The 20,000-nt window shown below is 40.5% G+C and overlaps 1 protein-coding gene across 4 annotated transcripts in view; it reads left to right on the forward strand.

Annotated features, from left to right (window-relative positions):
• The window catches only part of GABRB3 (gamma-aminobutyric acid type A receptor subunit beta3), a 114,429-nt gene extending 94,974 nt beyond the window's left edge, over window positions 1-19,455 (forward strand). Inside the window, exons 8-11 of one of the 4 annotated variants that reach the window (XM_075523593.1) lie at window positions 4,259-4,503; window positions 15,419-15,520; window positions 16,028-16,086; window positions 16,400-19,455. In XM_075523593.1, coding sequence (XP_075379708.1) covers window positions 4,259-4,503; window positions 15,419-15,520; window positions 16,028-16,045 — 365 coding nt within the window. In that variant the 3' untranslated portion in view covers window positions 16,046-16,086; window positions 16,400-19,455. Of the gene's footprint in view, window positions 1-4,258; window positions 4,504-15,418 lie in introns of all 4 variants that reach the window. The other 3 variants (XR_012778687.1, XM_075523584.1, XM_075523574.1) reach the window with 3 other exon arrangements.
• Window positions 19,456-20,000: the final 545 nt, after the last annotated feature.

A 20,000-nucleotide genomic window follows, 5' to 3' on the forward strand; every position in this document is an offset into this window, starting at 1 on the left:
CATGTCATTCAGTATTGCCTCAAAAGTGATAAGTTTTTCCCTGCATGCAAGAATGTGGCTACCACTAAATCTCTGACATGAGCTGCTCATACGGGTCCCAGCCTTGTTCTCGTCAAAGTTAACGTTGTTGTCAGTAGCTTCAGCAAGGGGACCAGCTCTAGAATCATACTCCAAGGGCTTGAGCGTGGTATTTTAGTCCAGCTCAGTGTGGGAAGACAAGTGTGGCTCCAAGCCTCCTCCTGAGGTCCTGGGTGCTTTAACTGACAGTGGCAGGAACAGACCTCAAGAACCATGTGCTCATTCAGAGCGCAGGGGCATGTCAGCTATGGACTGTGACGTCCCATCTCGCCCTCAGAATGCACGGTATGCTAAGTGCATTTTTATGACAGTTTAAAGTGCTGTCTACCTCATGGCAGAAAAACATGGATTTGGCACAGATTGGTGGTCCCAGTCCAAGACCTTTTCAGATCCAAGTATCCTTTAGATAAGGGAAGGTGGCTTCAAAATATCTCACAGGAAAGATTTCATCTATTACAGAAACATACTCAGGGATAGCTAGAGACAAGGAATATTAAATGGATCAATAAATAATCCTTAGGACTACTGCTGCCTCTCATCTCATCCCAAATCCTGTCTTCAACCCTGTGCTTCCCAATAGCACATACCTTCCTTCCCAAAACTTGACACTAAGCCTATGCTGTGTAACTTCCTGCTATGCTCTCTTCTCTTCTTAAAACAGGAACATATTCCCTATTCCCTTATTTTTCTGATATGTACCACAGTAAACTGTGACTCCAACCCATGGCCATGAGATTCCCCATCTCTGTACCGCGTACCTCCCAAGATCGCACATACCAAAGCAGGCTGGCTAGATACACCTATACCTTTGTGCAATATAATATTAAATCCTAGCATCTGAACTTGGATAACTGAAGATATTGTAGATTAACTGCAGTTACTGTACAATGCTTCTCCAGATACTGTGGATTAGCTGGGGCATATGGGCATGACACAATCTGGCATTACCACTCAGCAGCTAGTGCATGTTCAGCAGGTTGCAGCTAAGTAGTAGCTTAATGGGAGGTGGGACATAGAGTCCAAACAGCTCTGATGTATTCATAAATGAACTACTGGATACCAAAGATCCACTCTGGAGACATTATGACTGAGTGAGGGGAGCACTTCAAACACATCAGTCAGCATCTAGATTTTACATGCCGGACAACAGATGGTTAGACAGAAGTTGCCAAACCCAGTGACATTCCATGCCCTTCTATAATGGGTTCACACAGCTTTTCCTTGTTTAAGGAACAAGACTGTCTCATATGGCCTATTTCTGTGTAGCGCAAGTTCATCAAGTACCGTACTGTGATAACACAAATATTAGAACAAAAGTCGGAGAGTACATTCAAGGCAAGCTCAGGAGCCCAGGTGTTCTATTTCCGATTGATAGAAAGTCCTTTTGAGAGGACAAAAATCCATCTAATAGGTTCTTCTGAGAAAACAATTAGTGCCTTGGTGATTATGTCTGTGATGTTTGTATAATAAAGTTCAGTACCATGGGTCTAATCCTATGTTCCTTTGTATAGCCACTCTTATGAGTCTGAAACTGATACGAAATGCTATCAAAGTTTAAAGGCAATATAGCACCTTTGGACATATGTAACTGGCTCTGAAAAGCTCAGTTCAGAAGAGGATAAGGCCTGCTGGCTTAGGTATTTGTTAGAGGAAGAGTTCCCTGTGCAGACCTCAGAGACATGGAGACAAGCTTTTACTCTACCCCTGGAAGAAGCCTGTGTTCTCTGAAAGAGCCTGATTCTAGTTCATTCACTTCCATGTTTTGCTCCTGTCCCTGGTGCCTCGCTGCACACACTGTCTGTGCTCCAGCCTGCACTGAACCAAGTGGTTCCCTCAACAGAGAAACCCGGGCATGGAGCAAAGGCCAGCTCATTCCAGAGACTATGTGCTAAGACACTGCAGATAGAGGCTGACACAGGGCTGATCTCAAGAGAAATATTCAAAACTATCAATTCTGTTCAAAACTGAGTTTTTGCTAGTTAGCCCTAAAGTTCCTAAATTCAGTCCTTTGAGTGAGGAGAAAAATAATCTCAAGAGTTCTCACTCTTGGGAAGGACTGTAATCACAAAATTACCCTATTTTTATATGATAAGTGAGTGTCAGCTGCTTCTCCTCCAGCTGTGCTTTAAAATAAAGTATTGATCTTCAGAAGGGCATTTGCCTGCAGGGTGTCAGGATCTCCCAGGGGACATCTTTCCTGCTGGTTAGTGATAGCCACCTTTCTATTCAGTGTACTTAATCTTCTGGATCACCGAGAGAGCCACCAAACTCTCGCCATGTGGTGTGTAAGGACTTATCTCTGGAATCTAGATTACAGCCTGGGAACAGGCACCAAAAATCTGGGCGTTATAACCCCCACTGGGCAGGCTTCTAAGTCCCTTGTTGCCTTAGGCTTTGGTAAGCATCTGTGGGATGATAGTGAGATGCCAAGGGTGTGCTAAAAGGAATCTGTGGGATTTCTGATACAAGAATCGATTGGATCTTAGGTAATCCTTTGAATCCCTTATGGGAAGCAGCAGCAGGTAGTCCTACAAGGAAAGAAGCTAATTCAGGCTAGAGAAGTCCCTTGGGCTGCAAATGTACGATAGTGTTTGCTGCAGTCCTCCACCCTTCTCATCACTGCTCCTTCTGCTGGCATGGAGGTTTTCTAGAGACTTTGTCAAAGTTTCTTTAGCTGAAAGTAATGTGTCGGTTATACTCCTTATTTTACTGCAGAGCTGGGTGAGTTATACCCAGTACAATTTTTAAATAAGTTTGTGCTGTGTGTCTCCGCTGTATTTCAAGCCGTGAAACATCTGACATCAACACACGCTTGTTTCACAGTTTAGAGGAAAAGCACTGAAAACCGCATGATGCTGACCTACTAAATATACAAAATATCTGTTACAGAACCTCATAGGCTGCTACTACAGTTCCCTGGAGTGACACTGTTTATGCCAGCAGCTTGATTTTGAGTTATATTGTCTTTATTTCTGTCTCTTCAGGTAAAAGAAGCTGTGCTTTATAATATGGCAACAATTTTCTTTCATTCTTTATTTTTGTTCTGCCTGCATTTTAGTGACTACTTACAAACTGATGGTATAATTACAGAATCAGAGAAAATAGTAATGGAGGGGAGCTATTAGAATCGCTTGCCTCTTACCAATGTAGACTTATTCCACAAACCAGTGTTTTCAGCCACCTGTGATTTGTGATTCCCATAAAATTTCCAGCAGAGATACAGACCCTGCAGTTTATTGTGAATTCAAGCAGACTGACAATAAATTTGCTTTTCTTACCAGCTTTTCAAAACAGTCCTCTGGAATATATTTTCAGGTGCTATGTCCATCCTTAGGGAAATAAATGAGGGTTTGACATACCTTATAGATTTTCTAGGTACTTTATTAGTGTCCAGTCGATCACTGTAAAAATGCTGCTCTCCTTGGCTTTTTCTCTCCACAAATGCACATACCTGTCTGCCTCTCACTGCTCATCTCACTTCTGTCTATGTAAAAATTAGACTATTGCTCTAAACTAGTAATCTCAAATCCCTCTTCTATATTGTCCTTTCCTGAAAGAGGTGTCTAAAATAGATGAGATGAACTGCTCTAGAAAGGTGCCCGACTCTCTCCATCTACTACAGAGGGGCCCTGCAGGACTAACTTCAACCAACTGCTTAACTCTTAGAAATTTAAAACTGCGTGAGAGGAATCTTCCACCATATATACAAACAGTCTGCCTTAATACGTGCACATGGTTTTATCTCTCCAGACCTCTAATTAGTTTTGTTACTTTTTAAAAACTTCTCTCCATCGTGTTGAGCAGCACAGTGCTGTAAGAGCACACCTTTTAATTTTTGGCAGACTATTTGCCTTCCTGTCACAGATCAGTTTGGTCTTCATGGAAGAGATCCTCAGTACAGCTACACTGGCTTCCATGAATCTATGTTAACTCACAGCAGTGGTGCCAGGCCCCCTTGTTAGCTGTTCCCCCTATCATATGAAGGAAATATTGTAACAGAATAATAATGCATCAAGCTTTAATTTTACTTTCATTTGCAGTGATGTCACCTGCGAGATATCTTTCAGAAATTTTTAAGCTTCTTTGCACTGACAAGGCAAATTTGCCAGAAAGGAAAATGAAATTGAAGCATGATCTGCTTGGAGTTGTAAGATATGTGCTCTTTTTTTTCTTTGTGTAGGAATTACAACTGTGCTGACTATGACAACAATCAACACTCATCTGCGAGAGACTTTGCCTAAAATTCCGTATGTTAAAGCCATTGACATGTATCTTATGGGCTGCTTTGTATTTGTCTTCTTGGCCTTACTTGAATACGCCTTTGTCAACTACATTTTCTTTGGAAAAGGCCCTCAAAGGCAGAAGAAACTTGCAGAAAAGACAGCAAAGGCAAAAAACGATCGCTCAAAGTTTGAAGGCAACCGGGTAGGATTCTTTAATCTATATATAGTCTCTCTTTTCTTTTATTACAAAAACTAACTGTATGAAATAAACAAAGAATCATGTGTAAAAACATTACCAACCACATCTCCTTTTTGTGGGCAAACTTTGGAATTTTTATATTCAAGAACCTACATACAAGAATATATTTAGGCATACAGAAATCAAAGTGAGCATGATCTGTATAACAAGTAACTGTAAGAAGATGATAACAATGGGAGTGCAGCTAGCTTGCAAATAAAGGCCCAGATCTACAAAGGCATTTATTTGTTTAAATCAAATATCATTTAATTGTGATTTTCTTTAAGTACCTACGTAAGGGAATCCAGGATCTGAGCATACTTTTTCTCACTTCACTTAGAGCAGACACATTTAGAATGGGAGAGAACAGGTAAGGGATTAGTTCTGCCACGCTAATTAATTGGCCAGCATAGCTGAACTGCTGTGTGTGGCATTGTCATCTGCTGCTGTTTAAGACCAGTGGAAAATTAGGATTCCTAGAGAAACTTTCAGATTGATTTCTGAAGCACAGTATTGGCATGGTCTGTGCTGATTACGCTCCAGCCTATTTCCTTGCCGGGAGTATTCATCCAATGAATACCCTTTTTTTTTTTCCCCTTCGGAAGAAAAATTCAAGGTATTCAACAGTATACGATGTTAGCAAGCCATGTCAGTTTGAATAGAACATCTTTTTTGGCTAAAATGCTCCCAGTGAGGCTTTTTCATTCAGTTCTGTTGAGTAAGACTGTTTTTTCTATCAGCTATAAATTAGAAGAGTTCATAGTGACAAAACTACTGTCTGTTTATTAAATACCAGTATCATAAAAATAATTTCAAGCTGTATTTTTTGATCCTAATGATTCTGTCTGCTATAGTAAATGTAATGCAGAACTACACCTAATTATCAACACTCGTATCTGAGAAATAATTTTTGAACCAATAAACTCATTTTTGTCCACTATATTATGAAACCAAATTCTTATCACAGTTGGCAGCACTGCTTAGCACTAAGCTAGCAGGAAGAATGAATTCCCTTTCCTGGAAAAATAAATAGTTATAATAATAAAAAAAGCAGATGGAAAAAAAAGCAGTATCAGAATTGAAAGTAATAGGGAAGATTTTAGCTGCAAGCAGGTAATGCAGATGTACGCACCAAGGTTCAGTTCTCCCAACGGAAACCATCTGGTGAATCTCATCCATTTAAATGATTTATATAATTCAGTACAAGTCTTGTTAAAGGGCCCAATAGCACCCCATGCCTGACTGTTCTTCTATCTTGAGATCAGTTGGTCTATATTGTCAAAAGAAGCATACCAACCTTAACTACTGAAAATGACAGGTTTTCGTAGCCAGATCACATCATCATTATATCCCAGATCTGATCACACCATTTATAAACCCCTTTTTTTTCTCACTTTTGACTTACAACCTTTTCTTTCTGGACCATTCTAAGCAAATATCATGGACTTTTCTGCTGGGTTAATGTCAACCACGCATGAATGAATTTAGGATACAAATTCAGCACACCAGAGCTGAAAGAAGAGTGTGTTGCTTTGTCTCTTGTAGTCCCAGCTGTGAAAGGGAACTCTGTATGCTTTGTAGAAACACATATACTCATACTGACTGTGAATATTTGCTATTCAAATTATCTAGGATAAATAATGAGGTATGGTCCCATTCTCTGTGGAAAACATTTTGTCTCCAGGCCTCAGCTGGTGAAGTCAACAGAGCTTCGTTGCAGTCACTGGATTCAGTGCCTTCAGGGAAGCAGTGCCAGCATACAACAGGAAAATACAGGGACATTAAGTAGAGCTGATCAGAAGTCTTCCTTTGAAACAAAGCATAGACAGAAAATGCAGATTCAGTGGATGACATGTAGGATGTCAAATCTGAATTTCTGATTTGAAAAACACTGGCAAATGCAAAGCAGAGGGAGTTGCTCAGAGAAGGTGAGAGGTCCCATTGCTTTCAGGATGAGCAGCTCAGGGAAAATCCATCTAGCAGATGTACTTTGGATACAGTTTACCAGGGCTTCCAGACACCATAGCCCTGAAGCAGGAAAATAGCTCCCGTGGTTCTGGATCATGCCCACTGTGTACCATGTTATACAGGCATCATGGATGTAGCAGGACAGATGGTCATGCCAGACTTTTTTAACATACTTGCCATGGAAGACAGTACCTGAAAGCTCTGCAACCTTGGCTCTGACCTCTTCAGGGGCAGATGCATTAACTTCCAACTTGTTCTTTGATGGCTCTTGAAGATCGTTAAATCTGATGGAAATAGCAGCTGCTTGGCATTTGCTTGCTTCTTGCTTTAGAGCTGGGACTCTGGGGCTGGATGTCCTGGGAGAGGCTCACAAACTGGCGCCCATACTGCACAGTAAGGGAGGCTCAGAGCCACAGATGAAGAAAACCTTGCACGAGTTCAATGAAATTATTGGTTTTTACATTTTGGTGAGGCTTCAGGCTTCCATGCAGTGTATTTCCATTCAGAAAGGGAAGGTTTCTAATCCTGGGAAATACTTCAAAACTCACATGATTAGGGGCTGAGCAACATTTTTAAAGAATGAGAGAGTGCCTAAAAAACAGGCAGCCCCCTTTGCAGCTATCACCACTATTTGATGACTGTCAAAATGTACGCTGTGCTGGAAAGAAGATTGAAAAGGGTTCAGATATAAAACTGGAAGAAGGTATTATTTTTAGTTTGTCTCTAAGACTACCATTTTGAGTTGATTTGTGTCACTCTCTTGTTTTAGTAATTGAATTTGCTTGTGTACGAATTGTGTGCCTGAGCTCCCTGTCATTGATTTAGAGTGCTAGCTCAGGGTAGTAGAAAAAAACCAGCCAAAACCCAACCCAACCCAGATAAATAAATAAACATCGGTCCATTTATTGCCCACATCAGATGCTGCAACTTGTGGGTGTAGCGACAGAACAGCTCTGTGCTGTATCAGGTCCGGCCTGCGCCAGTGCTCAGACAGGAGGGGCTGCGGCGCTGTGGAAGTCGCGCGTTTGTGTTGGGAGGCAGCAGGAGCAGAGCGCAGGCAGCGCAACATATTGCCTGCCCTTCAGGCCCCGAGTTCCAGCGTTGCTCTTCCGGCACCTGAGACCGGGAGTGCTGCTGAGGCGGCGTCTGTCTCCCCCGCAAAGGCAACAAGAGCGGGGTGAGGGAAAATGCTGCGTTATTTTCACTCAGGAGTGTTTTAGCCCGTGGAAACCAGTAGAACCAGCATGGACACTGGTAGTGTAGTTCATTTTTTGCACCTCAGAGAACTGAAGTCTGGCGTGCAAGCTAGCAGGCTCGGTTATAAACGCTCCTCTTACGGTAGCAAAAGGGCTTTTCATGCTTTCCTAGTCTTATTTGATTGTAGAGCAGGAGAGTTTCAATAACAGAAATGTTCTAGGCCACAAAATCCACAGATGTGGGTATGTTTGTGTTTTATTTGATAATTGCTTTGCAAAGCAGCCACTGTTCACGCTCAGTAACTCTGCTTCCTAATGCACGCATTTGCATTGTCCTGCGTCGGAGGTTACGGGTTGGCAAAGCCGAAAGTGGCACAGCCATCTCCATGTTGATGCTGCTGGTATGGACGTGCCCCTCCAGCGCCAAGCTTTTAGGCACTTCTCTCCGAGTTGTTCCACTCAGAGGGTGGAACACTGAGGCTCGCTGCGTTGAGGAGGGCTCCACCAGCTGCTGCCGCTGAGCTGTCGGTTGGCTTCACGGCTCCTGTTACGGCTTTCTGTCCAGCTCTGCCCATGTGTTAAAGCCAACGAGCCCCATAGCTCCAGGCGTTAGGGAAAGAAGAGCCCTCGTAGCATGCAAACAGCACAGCCAGTGTCCTCACATCGCAGAGGTGACAAAGAAAAGCAGCGAGGAGAGGAAAACTCTCCCCTGTATTCTCCTGCGTAGCACTGCTGAAGGTGGGACGATGACTGAGGCATGTCTGACTAAACTGAATCTCTGGAACTGGTTTCGCAAGACTCAGAGCTGGTGGTGAGATGAATCCGGAGAGAGCCTTTACAAATGACTCATCTGTGGATCAGCAGCTGACTACAAAGAAAATTCCACACATAGCCGTCTCTTCTTTTGACTGCTTTTGCATCATATTTTATTTCAGACAATGCGCTGTAAATAGTATTCCTCCCTGAACTTTTCCAGCCTTTTCCCAGTAAACCACAGTTACTGGAGATGAACATAGGATGCTCCTTTTTTGTATAAACCAATTTTCGTACGTGTAGCAGTTTCAGATTGAAAACTCTCTCTTGAAAACTTTGGTACGCTGGTTCATATATAAGGACAAGCTCTAGGATAAAGGAAGAACTGAATCTTGATTTTTCATAAAATATTTATTCTACCCATGGTATCGGGTAAGATAATTAAAGTCCTCTGTTTGTGGAAAAACTGTCAGAAAAGAATAGGTGGCCTGTAGAAATGTTTTCCCTTGAAAATTGATCACCATTACGGATCAATTCTGTTTCTCCTGTTTGCATTGGAAGATTGGGGCTTCATTTGTAGCTCTCCATGCACTTTCGGTTTTGCTACGTAAGCTGTTTATTTTAAATAAGGCTCAGATACAGCCTAATTTACAACTAAATCAGCATGAGAGAGCTCTAAGGCAATCCTGTTCTCACTTGTTGTTCACTCTTGTAATAGAGGCTACTGGCATAATCAGCTGGTGAGCATGTGTTTTGGACATTGCTCCTTCTGGGCCAATCCACAGAGGTCACGATTTGTTACAGTCCCCCGCTAAAAATATTGCTTCTTAGTTCAAGCTGTGGCAATTTACGTTTTCAGTTTGGTGGGACCAAAAGTTCAGCCCCAGGGTATCAATCAGGAGGGTAACTATCACACAAGCTTATTCAAGCCTCAGCCCCCCGTGGCTGTCAGACATGTGGGAAGAGCTTCCTTTGAACAAAAATAATGCATAACCCTTTATAAAAAGGCCCTTCTCATCAGGCAGTTCCTGCATGTTTTTTTAGCTCTGGAGATTCCTGGCTCAAACCCCCGCTGTCGGCCAAGGCGGCAGCTTCCCACCAGGCATTGCTGAGAATAGAGGCTCAAGCCACTTACATCCACTTAGCGCTTTTAAAGAATTGTTAATTGTAGCAACTCTTCTCACAAGTGGGATTTTATTCTGAGAATGAATATCTTGGCTGCTGTGGCAGAATTATCACTCAGTTTAAATTGGGAAATATGAGAATAGCAAAGCTGGCAGTATTCTCCTGTGCATCTTCATCTTTCCTGGATACTGTTTTCGGTGCTGTTTTGAACAGTGGGATATTTCTGAAACATGAGTGTGATGAGTAGGTGCCAAGTTTTGAAAAATATCTGTCACGGGTGATGAGCACAGTTCGTGTGGGAAGAACTGTAGTCCTGTAGCACTTAGGATGGGGACGTTCCTTGTGCACTGGGAGCCCCATGGGTGTACTAATTTTGTTCTGCAGCTACTTTGCACAAGTATGAATGGTGCAGATCCAGAGGTAGTGAGAAGGATTGTACTTGCAATCCATAGTACAGCCCAGAGATTGTAAGAATCCAGACAAAGTGAAATACAGGGCGAGGGAGGACCATACATTTATTTCCGTTTCTTCCTCTGTTCAAATACATCAATGTTAACTGGCAAACTCCATTCTTACTTCGTGGACAGTGATATTAATATGAAAGTTCCTAATTATTTTCCTTCTTCATACTTTCCTTGTTTTTCAAGATCTTTCTATCTTCCCAGTTCTGCTGGCTACCCTGGGCTCATCTACAAGGCTGAATTAACATAATTCTCTCTTTCATTTTTTTGTGCTTATTAATAAATATAAACATATTAAAATGGTAGTGAGAGAAGGATCAACTTTTAGACTCAGGGAGAACAGTCAACACTATCATTTTGGTTGTGCTTGAGGTTTTAAATTATTTTTAAAATATCAAAGGCATATTGTGGTCAACAGATTCTGCTTTAAGCACAGATAACACTTAGGGCCTGACGATGTACTGCTCTACATGTTGGAAAGCCATTTATACATAAGTAAAGAAGATGAAAACTGCTACCAGGTAGCTTACCCCTTGCATAACCATAGACGCTTGCACCAGGGCAGATCAGGTGAGAATCAGGTAGCTGGAGTCTAAATTACAATTTCCACCAAAAGTAATTTCCATTTTATCATAATTTTAAGGGGAGATCTATTTTGTGGGATAATGTACTTGAAGAGTAATTTTGATGTAAAATAATGCAAGACTAACTACAGAGACAGCTTTTCATGCTGTTAATTTAAACCCGCTATTTGCATTTATATTGCTTCGTATGATGGAAAGTGTTTACATGGTATTTAAAAATTTGGGATTGATGAAATCCTAAACACACCTATGGGGTTTGAGCAAAATGCTTCCGCTCTTTCTTTGTGTAGCAGAGTGAAAGACTTATGAGGAAAAAGAGATTTCATTGTAAAGCACTCCTTAAAATTTATGGAATATAAAACAGAGAACTAAATGAACCTGAAATAAATCAGACACTACCTAATAGTAAATCAAGCCTTATGGTAGTTTCCTGACCCTACTAAAGTGTTTCCAAACTGGCATTAAAGCTGAAGTTTTCCAAGAATCTTGACTGGAGAAAGGTATTCAATAGCAGCTCTTGGCTTGCAGTTCTTTAAAAATGTAATACTTAACATCTAAACAAGCCAGTATCTTGTCTAGAATTAAGAAGTAGATTCAGGACTTGCCAGGTGTAAAAAGGGCGTTGAAGTTTCTTATCTACAATGTACAATCCAAGTTGAGCCTATTGGAGACGTGGTATTCCTTCCAAGAGCAAGGAGCAGAGGTTCTTTGTGAGCCTTACCCTAATTCTCCTCTCTCTGGCTTCAGTTAGGTCAGTTATGGTCATTTGTGTGTGATGCCATTAGGCTGCTAGAGTCTTGGGATTTTTTCTTTGTACTGTAATATGTATAGTTCAGAAAAGGTGAACCTTCAAAAGTTAATCTGTTTTTCCATGTATAAAACGTCTCACAGCATTTCATGCTTCTCAGCCTCCAAATGGAGTTATGTGAGATTCAATCACTTCACCCCGGTGCAGGTTCTGTAGTTGTTCAGAGGTGGGAGGGATGGGGTTCGATTAAAATTGATTCTGAAATAAGAGCATCAGTTTTGCATATTTGGATCCATGCTGATTCAGCAGGGAATTAATTAATGATTTGGTGCTCAGCTGTTTCCATCTGCTTTGATGAGCTCACTGGGAAACAATCCATGGAAACAACCAGCTCTGGCTTGTGTTGGGGAGGAGATGGGAGCACCGGCAGTGGAGACCACAGCGGGGAAACGGGAATGAATGGCTTCAGGTGGAGCCACGGTCAGGCAGAAAGGAGACTACAAGAAGCATAGAGGCCCAAGACTGGCAGAGAAGGCAACAAAGAGAAATATTCAGGTTAAAGAAGGATGGGAGGGAGTGAGGGGAAATTGGCCGAATCCACAATGTCATCTCTCCGATTTATAACAAGGTTCAAGAGCAAAGCTTGGCAATAACGTTTTGGGGAGAATTTCCAGTGCACAGACAGTGACATTTTTGAGCCAGGTGATAAAATCATATTCCAAGGCTCATAAGGGGTAAAACTAAAGTTTTATCAAAGATGTTGTCCTTGTTTGTCATGTGTAGCCATGACTGTCTGTAATCCATTCAGCTACTTTTCTTAATCTATATCTGCACCTGGGGTAACATTTTCCCTGGAGCCACCAAGCAACACTCATGTTCACTCATGGAGGATTTTGCCTTACCTGTATATTCAGGCAAACATGAGTCAACTTGCACAGGATACCCTGCCATTATTGGTTTGCTTCTTTATTCATTGAGAGAGCTTGTGTACATTTGTCAACGTCATTTAAGTCATTGCTTAAATCATTCAGAAGTCATGCTTATGTGCAAATACTTTTTAACACGTTGCATGCATTAAGTATTCATACTTCACTACATCACCTTAAGATTGTCACAAAGCATTAGTATATATTGCTCTAACGTTATTGAGGGCTTAGGTGATTTATCCAAAGCCTCTGAAGGAATCAATACAATTTGCAGGAATAGATCTCAAAAATATCTGTGCACCAGAAGCCTGATTTCAGTTTTCGCAGACCCCTTCTTCTTTCCATCTGCTCCTTTGTTGTATTTGACGTGCAAGTCTGTTGCTCTATTAACAAAGAGATGCATTTCAGAAGTATGTTTCCAAATATGTTTCATTTGACATTTTGAGAAAATATATGCTGTCATGCAACTTCATAGGACATAATAGTGTCTTCAGACAAAGCATTTACACAAATGTTGCAACTTTCTTGACCACCTTTCTAGTTTGATTTATAGATGCAGTGACGAGCGGTGAAAAGTGGCAGCATCGCTGGCAGATCAGAGGCAGAAGCCACGTTAGGGTGGCATGTAAGGTGGGCAGATAAGGTGAAGAAGGCTATGCGGTGCAATGAAATAAGTGGAATAAAATTAATTCCTTGGGCAGGAGAAGCCTGAATACATAGGTTTACCCTCCAGAATACAAGCTTTCAGCCGACACCTCACTTACTTAAAAAAATCCAGGCTTGGTGTAGAAGGACAAAGCACCCATGGATGGGCTAATGTCTTTATATATGTAGGTGGCAAACAGAAACAGGAGATCAGGAAGCCCTGAGGGAAGAAGCAACTGACATCTGTGGTGGTGGAAGGAAAGGGAGTAGAGACCTGCAAGGGGAAGGCAATGCTGTCAGCGTGGAGCCCAGCAAAATGGTCTCTGCTGGGGCATTTTTAGTAAGCTGAAGGACATTTCTCAAAGCCTGGGAGGAGATGGGAAAGGAGATGACATGTGACACCATGGAGGCCTGGATGAGAGATTTAGTTTTAAGCTTCATAAGGAAAACGCAGATTGTGGAGCTATTTTACACAATGCTGTTACAAATCTTGATCATAATTTGTACTTTTTCTGAAAAACAGAGAAAATTGAATCAGTTCTTTTCAGAGACCAGCATAAGTACTGATGATATCCATGGCTGTATTTTACAGCTGTGTGTATTCCCTGGTTACAGATACTGCTCAACAGCATGAACTTGTTTCTAGAAACCTCAAGCTTGTACTTTTGTACCCAAAGGGTTTCTGCCGTGGGGAAAATAAATTCTTCTTAATCACCACTGAGGCTTCTCCACCCCATTATTTTGGTTCACGGTGTTTATTTTTATTTATAGGCACTCATCAGCATAATGTACTGTTGCCTACAACAGCAGGATTTGTTGGGTACTTAAGGATTTCTTTTTCTACTTGCCTGTATGTCATTCATAGCATTTTATATTCTTTTTCCATTTGCAAGAAGCTTGGCAAAGCATTACTGATAGAGTATCATAATTGTTTTCACTGAGAAAAGATATGCTGTAGCATCAATAATTAATGAAAGAAATATCCATTTTACAGAATTTTAACACGACTGAAAAAACCTAAATGCATGTGGACAGACACATAGCTACACATACGTCTAATGCATCACACAAAGCTTGCGAAGGACATGGTATCAGTTGACTGTACAAACTTCAAGAGGCCATGACAACAGTGTATTTCCTTAACCACTTTTAGACAGATGCTTCTAGGATGAGATGTTCAACTGCTGCACAGTTAACACGGCTAGATCATGTGGCAGGTTAGAGAAATATATTAATTGCAGGATGAATTGTGGATGAATAAGTTGTATACGTAAAACTGGAAATTATCCTGTATGCCATGATTCACTATCTATTTGTGACATGGGGAACCAAGTTCACTTGAACAGAGTCACACATGCGTTAACTGGCTGAAAATACCCAGCATGGAGCATTTATTTTACATTCAGACATTAATTTCCTTTCCCAAAAGCTGGCAGGAAAGTTGCAGCTGATCCCTGCACCAGCTGTCTTCTCTACCCGTCCTCCAGCATGCAGCGCATGGGGCACCAGGGGATGTGGTGCCCCACCACTGAAGCTACCAAATACTGGTTAAGGCAGCATCATTTGGGACTGCCCGTCAGTGCCACTCATGGGAACGGGAAGGTTTTCTGGATTGAAGGAGGCGTACTGAACTCTATGCTGCTCCTTCTCTATCAGTACTCAGGGGGACTGGAGAGTCTGGACCAGAATTTGTTAAAGACTCTAAATGATCGGAACCTTCCTCTTAATTACTGAAAATGTCATCGCATTGCTTACCTGTGCTCAATCCTGTCCTCACTGCCTCTTGCATATGGAGGTGGAAGGGAAGAGTGCCACCTGTTTCCTAAGTTCAGCAGCTTTCTTCCATGTCTAAGTTCATTGCTCTTTAAGATCACTTAAGTGGAAAAGCCCTGCAGTTAAGCATTGCCATGATTGCAAAACTGTGCAAATGACTTTGGAAGGAAAAGTTTAAGATAAAAGTTGTAAATAAGCTCTGTGATTCCAAAATGCAAAAAGTTCAGCAGGTCAGAACTATTCGTGTGATTTTAGCAAACTTCACAGGCACTTTTTTCATCTGGTCTTAAATCCCAGATATAAAAAAAGCTAGTCCGGTTTAATTTAATTTCCTACTGTAGCAGAGAGAGAATCTATCCCTTACCCTCTCTCCCCATCTCAATGTAGAGATTTCACTGAACTACACCATCCTTTAAAACACGGCTGGTTTAGAGGGAGAGGAAAATGATTGGTTTTGCCAAATACAGTTTTGTACTGGATGTTGGTGGGATGATGATAATCCTGTTTGTAAAAGTATTTAAGTACTTGCCTAATTTTAAGCAGCTGAGTATTGCCATTTTTTTCTAAGATTATCACATGCTTAAAATGAATACATGCTTTCTTAGAATATGTATGGGTTTGGAGATTTAAGTACGCCCACTTTCTGCTGATAGATGTCAAGTCTTTTGAAACAATTTATATTTCTATTTTTGCCTCCTAGGTGGACACCCATGGAAACATTCTGCTAACATCACTTGAAATTCACAATGAGGTGGCAAGCAACGAGGTCACCACCAGCGTTACGGAAGCCAGAAATTCAATGATATCCTTTGACAACTCAGGAATCCAGTACAGAAAACAAAGCTCACATCGCGAAAGCCTTGGAAGGCGTTCATCAGAAAGAACAGGCTCCCACAGCAAGAGGGGCCATTTACGAAGAAGGTCTTCGCAACTGAAAATAAAAATCCCTGATCTAACAGATGTGAATGCCATCGACAGATGGTCACGAATGGTGTTTCCATTCACATTTTCTCTTTTCAACTTAATTTACTGGCTATACTATGTTAACTGAGTGACTGAACTTTTTTTAAAGGACTTCAATTATAACAAGTGAAGTACTACTTGCCTGCAGAGTTTATATATATATTTATATATAAAAATATATATATATATGAACTTTTACTATGTAGACCATACTCATGTATGTGTGAATACATATAGCAAAGAATTGTGTGTATATAAAAGCACACTGCAAAGCAGAAGTATATGTATGCACACACACATGTGCACATTCATTCTGAGGTTATGGACACTTTAACATAGAATGCACTTCAGAGGAACTTTTTAAATCAAAAGGCAGGTGTCGTCAAAATAACAAGCCTTGAGAAAGTAAGTGTTGTATATTATCACTACAAAACTTTGATTGTCATAGAAATTTTCAAACAGCTGTAATCGTGTATAAAGTCAGTATTTAGTAACATTGTTTGTAAATGCTGCCATACACACTAATCATAAAGTGGTAGAGTTACACTGGTAAGTTTAAAAGAAGTCATTTATATTGCACATCCATCAACTATGATTTCATCAAGCCAAATTTATTTTTCTTTGCTGAAATTTCTTCGTTTTATATATATCATAATACATTTTTTCCCAGTCCTGAATGGGCATTGTTTTTAATGATCTCTTGCTTTCTCTTCTGCAGTAAGCAAGCTGGTCATGGGAGTGTTGCTCTAGGTCTTTGGAGACATACACATGTTCATATATTTCAAACAAGCATTTTAAGTGTCCATCAACAGTGAAACGAATCTTTTGTAAGTACTGTAAATGTTCAGCACGTTTTCCTTCCCTTGGACTGGTTCCAGCTGCCATGTCATTTTGAAAGAGAACAACACATTTTTAGTATAATTTAGCTGAGAATTCAACTACTGTCAATGTGTTCTACATCTGCTGTAGATTTAAAGATTGTTATTCCAGTGAAAGCATAGAAGATGTCTCAGGTTATTTGCTACTTCGACATGAAACCACTTAGCTGTAGCCTTTTTTAAACACGCAATCACATTATTTAACATTCTTATAACATTGTATGTTAATGTAAAATATATTTGCATAATATGCATATAAGTATATTTTCTCAATATTTTTCTTCCCTGTGCTTGCTATCGTGACCGCATGCTATGTCATATTTTTGTTTCTGTGATGTTACAACTTTTTATTCTCTAGATTTGAGCAAATAGAGCACTTCCGATACTTTGATTCAGTAATGGAGCATTTTCATATTTTATTTATATACTGAAAGTATATGCACGTACACTTATCAAGCTAGTGTGCTGCAGTCACAGATCACAAGAGATAGCAAACAGTATGTTTTGTTGCAGCATCAACTATGTTCAAACATATCCTTCATGCAAATGTGACCACTTTGGTTTTCATCCCAATTCATTCCCTCACTGGGATTCCAACTTTTTTCAGTCGAGTAGATTGTAGTCATCAAGGTATGCCAATTTCAGATCTGTAAACTTAATTTGTTATTTATCAGAACTAAACCTTTCTAAAGAAAAGAAGATATATTTTTTGTAAAGTGTTTCTATCATGTACATTCACAAATAACAACAGATACAGTAGCATAAATAGATCTAAAAAAAATAATTCAGGTGTGGCCCCGCCAGTTCTCTGCATGTAGAATTCCTCCGGACATCGACAGGAATTTTTGGCAGATAGAGAGCTTTGAATGCTAGTTAGAGACGTCTGTGGGAGAAAAATGTGTGGATATGCATCTGTCAAAAACGCCAAAAAGGGATGAAACTGAAAAGGCTGCCTTGGCTCTGTAATGACCCATGTTCTTGCTAGTACTTGATTTAGCTGTGAGTAGAGCAATGATAGTTGTGTTGCTGCCATTGTTGTGGTTTAACCCCTCAAATTAACTCTGCCCCAGCCAAAACCAGCACAACCATGTGTGGTCCGTTACTGTTCCCACCCCTGACTATTTGCAGCTGAACTGTGAAACTTTGCTCTGGGCTGAAATTCAGCGTAGACGAAGGTGGGTTGCAAGGTCCGTGTTGTAATCCCATCCTCGGGGCTGCTCCTTGAACAGGAACGGGCTCCGCACAGTTGCCTTACAGCAAAGCTGCAGTGCGATCCCCCAGCTGGTAGCGTTCACCGTAACCCCGGCTGCCGGCGTGTGCAGGATCAGCGCCGCAGTCCTGCTGCATCCTTGGCAGTGGTGCAAAGTGGCTGTAACTGCAGTTTTTAAGCACTGTATCTGCAGACAACTCTACAGTACGAAGAGCCTCAAAGGAACCCGTATAGCTGGAGCAGAAAAACTTGGTTTTTAAAAGCTCCTCAGTATTAGCTCCCATTGGTAAACCACAATGTATTATGAGCTAATATCTCTTCAAACTGTGAAGGGAGTATAGAGCACATTGTCATCATTATAATCACAGTAACTAAACAATTAACACCTTCCCAAAGTACATATTTGGTAGAACTGTTGAAAAGCCCTCCCAAGTTTTTATCCTAATAACAAAATATAATTAAACAAAAAAATCTGATTTTAATAAAACTTAAAAACTGTAGGCTTTGCTTTAGAAAAATTACCCTAATGAAATGATCTTTCAGTAAGTGCCCTGAAGAACTACCCTGAAAAATGGGATTCAAGAAAAGAGTGGTCCCACCCTCATTATTTAATCACAGTTCTCTCTTGTCTTCAAGCCCCAGCTCCTAGAAATCGTGTGGTCAGGCAGAGATCTTCAACAAGAAGAGGAGACTTTTTAGTTGTGATTGAAATGTGTACTCCAAATCCACTGAAATCAGTCCTCCAGTGGCTTCAGCCAAGATTTTCAAGCAGATGGAAAATTACTGTCTGGCCAGAGCAAAGAGGCAATGTGCATTTTCGGGACGTGCATGGGCAAGAGAACTGAGTCTCTGAGGACTCTCCCTCTCTTACCCTTCGCACGACTGGAGGGCAGCGTGTTACTGCAGCCCCTCTCATGCAGCCGTACTCCCCACCTTGCCTCTCATCGCAAAAAGTGGGCAGTTGTGCATTTCAGCTTTTTCACGAGATTTCATATTCATCAGTCTAGTTGAGTTCCATGGGGCACAAGCAGCTTGAACCTTGAACAAATCCAAGTCTTGGTTTGACTTGAAAAAAGCCAGGAAATTCTCACTTAAGGTTAACACTTCATTTTTAACACGCATTTTTGTGCCTTTTTTTGCCAATTCCCTTCCTCCAGCCCCAGCACCACTTCTTACACACAGACACACACACACACAACCATGTGTTAAGAACAGTGTTTGCCTTGACCTCCTATTTTCTGGCTCTTGTCCCTTTACGCTAGCTGCAGTGTATGATTTTAACCATAGATGGCTTTAAGACTAAAAATGGTAATTTCAACCAAATTGCACCAGAGTAATGTATTTCATAGCTAATTAACTCCTTTCTAACTCAACACTACTATAAATAACATTTACATATCATTTGTTTGTAAAAGGCATTAAAAAAAAGAACACTGGAACTATCTTGTGTTATAGCCCAAAGGGTCAATAAACAGTAGAAATATTATGGTGGTTTAACTCTAAGTTGATTTCATCCCATTGTAAAGATAAACTAAAACCCAGTCTTTTTTGCTTAAGGCACATCTATGTATTTTTGGTATTCTTCAGCAGTGAAAAAAAAAAGAATAGTAAAATGGAATGATGAAGAGATGCTTTATGAAAATATTGATGAATGAATATTCATTTATTAAAAAGGATTTAAAGATTGATTGCTTACTTTTTTTCTGGGGATGGAGGGAGTATGACGACTGTGTATTTGGCTAAATTTTAATGTTTAATTACATGTTAAATATCATATAATGGTTAGTCTTACACAATTTTAAAGAAAAAAAACCACATGAAAGCATTTTCTTATCAACACACAAGTAGCAAAAGGGATTCTTATGCATGAAACTGCTATATTTCCTAGTGTTTTCTATAGTAGATTAAGGAAGAGGGAAAAACTACATTCATTGATTTAGCTAGATTCTTAATGGCAAACCAACCTCTCTTCAAGCTGGGGCATTGCCTGTTAAGAGCAGAAAGTTTGTCCTCTGCTTTATATGAAAGCTCTACCTGCCCAGGAGGCAAAAGAGCTTTTGATATTAAAACAAGACAGTGGTGTCCTGTTTATTTGTTTCGTTAATCAAGTCATAAATATTTCAAAACCAAACCAAAAAAACTTTCTCCAGCTATGCTAATTGTATCAGGAATGCTAATTTTGTTCATTACGCTTTTTATTGCTAGGTATTAGTAAGTTATTTTAGAGGAGT

Source organism: Mycteria americana, chromosome 1, assembly GCF_035582795.1.
Source record: "Mycteria americana isolate JAX WOST 10 ecotype Jacksonville Zoo and Gardens chromosome 1, USCA_MyAme_1.0, whole genome shotgun sequence".
NCBI classification, from domain to species: domain Eukaryota; kingdom Metazoa; phylum Chordata; class Aves; order Ciconiiformes; family Ciconiidae; genus Mycteria; species Mycteria americana.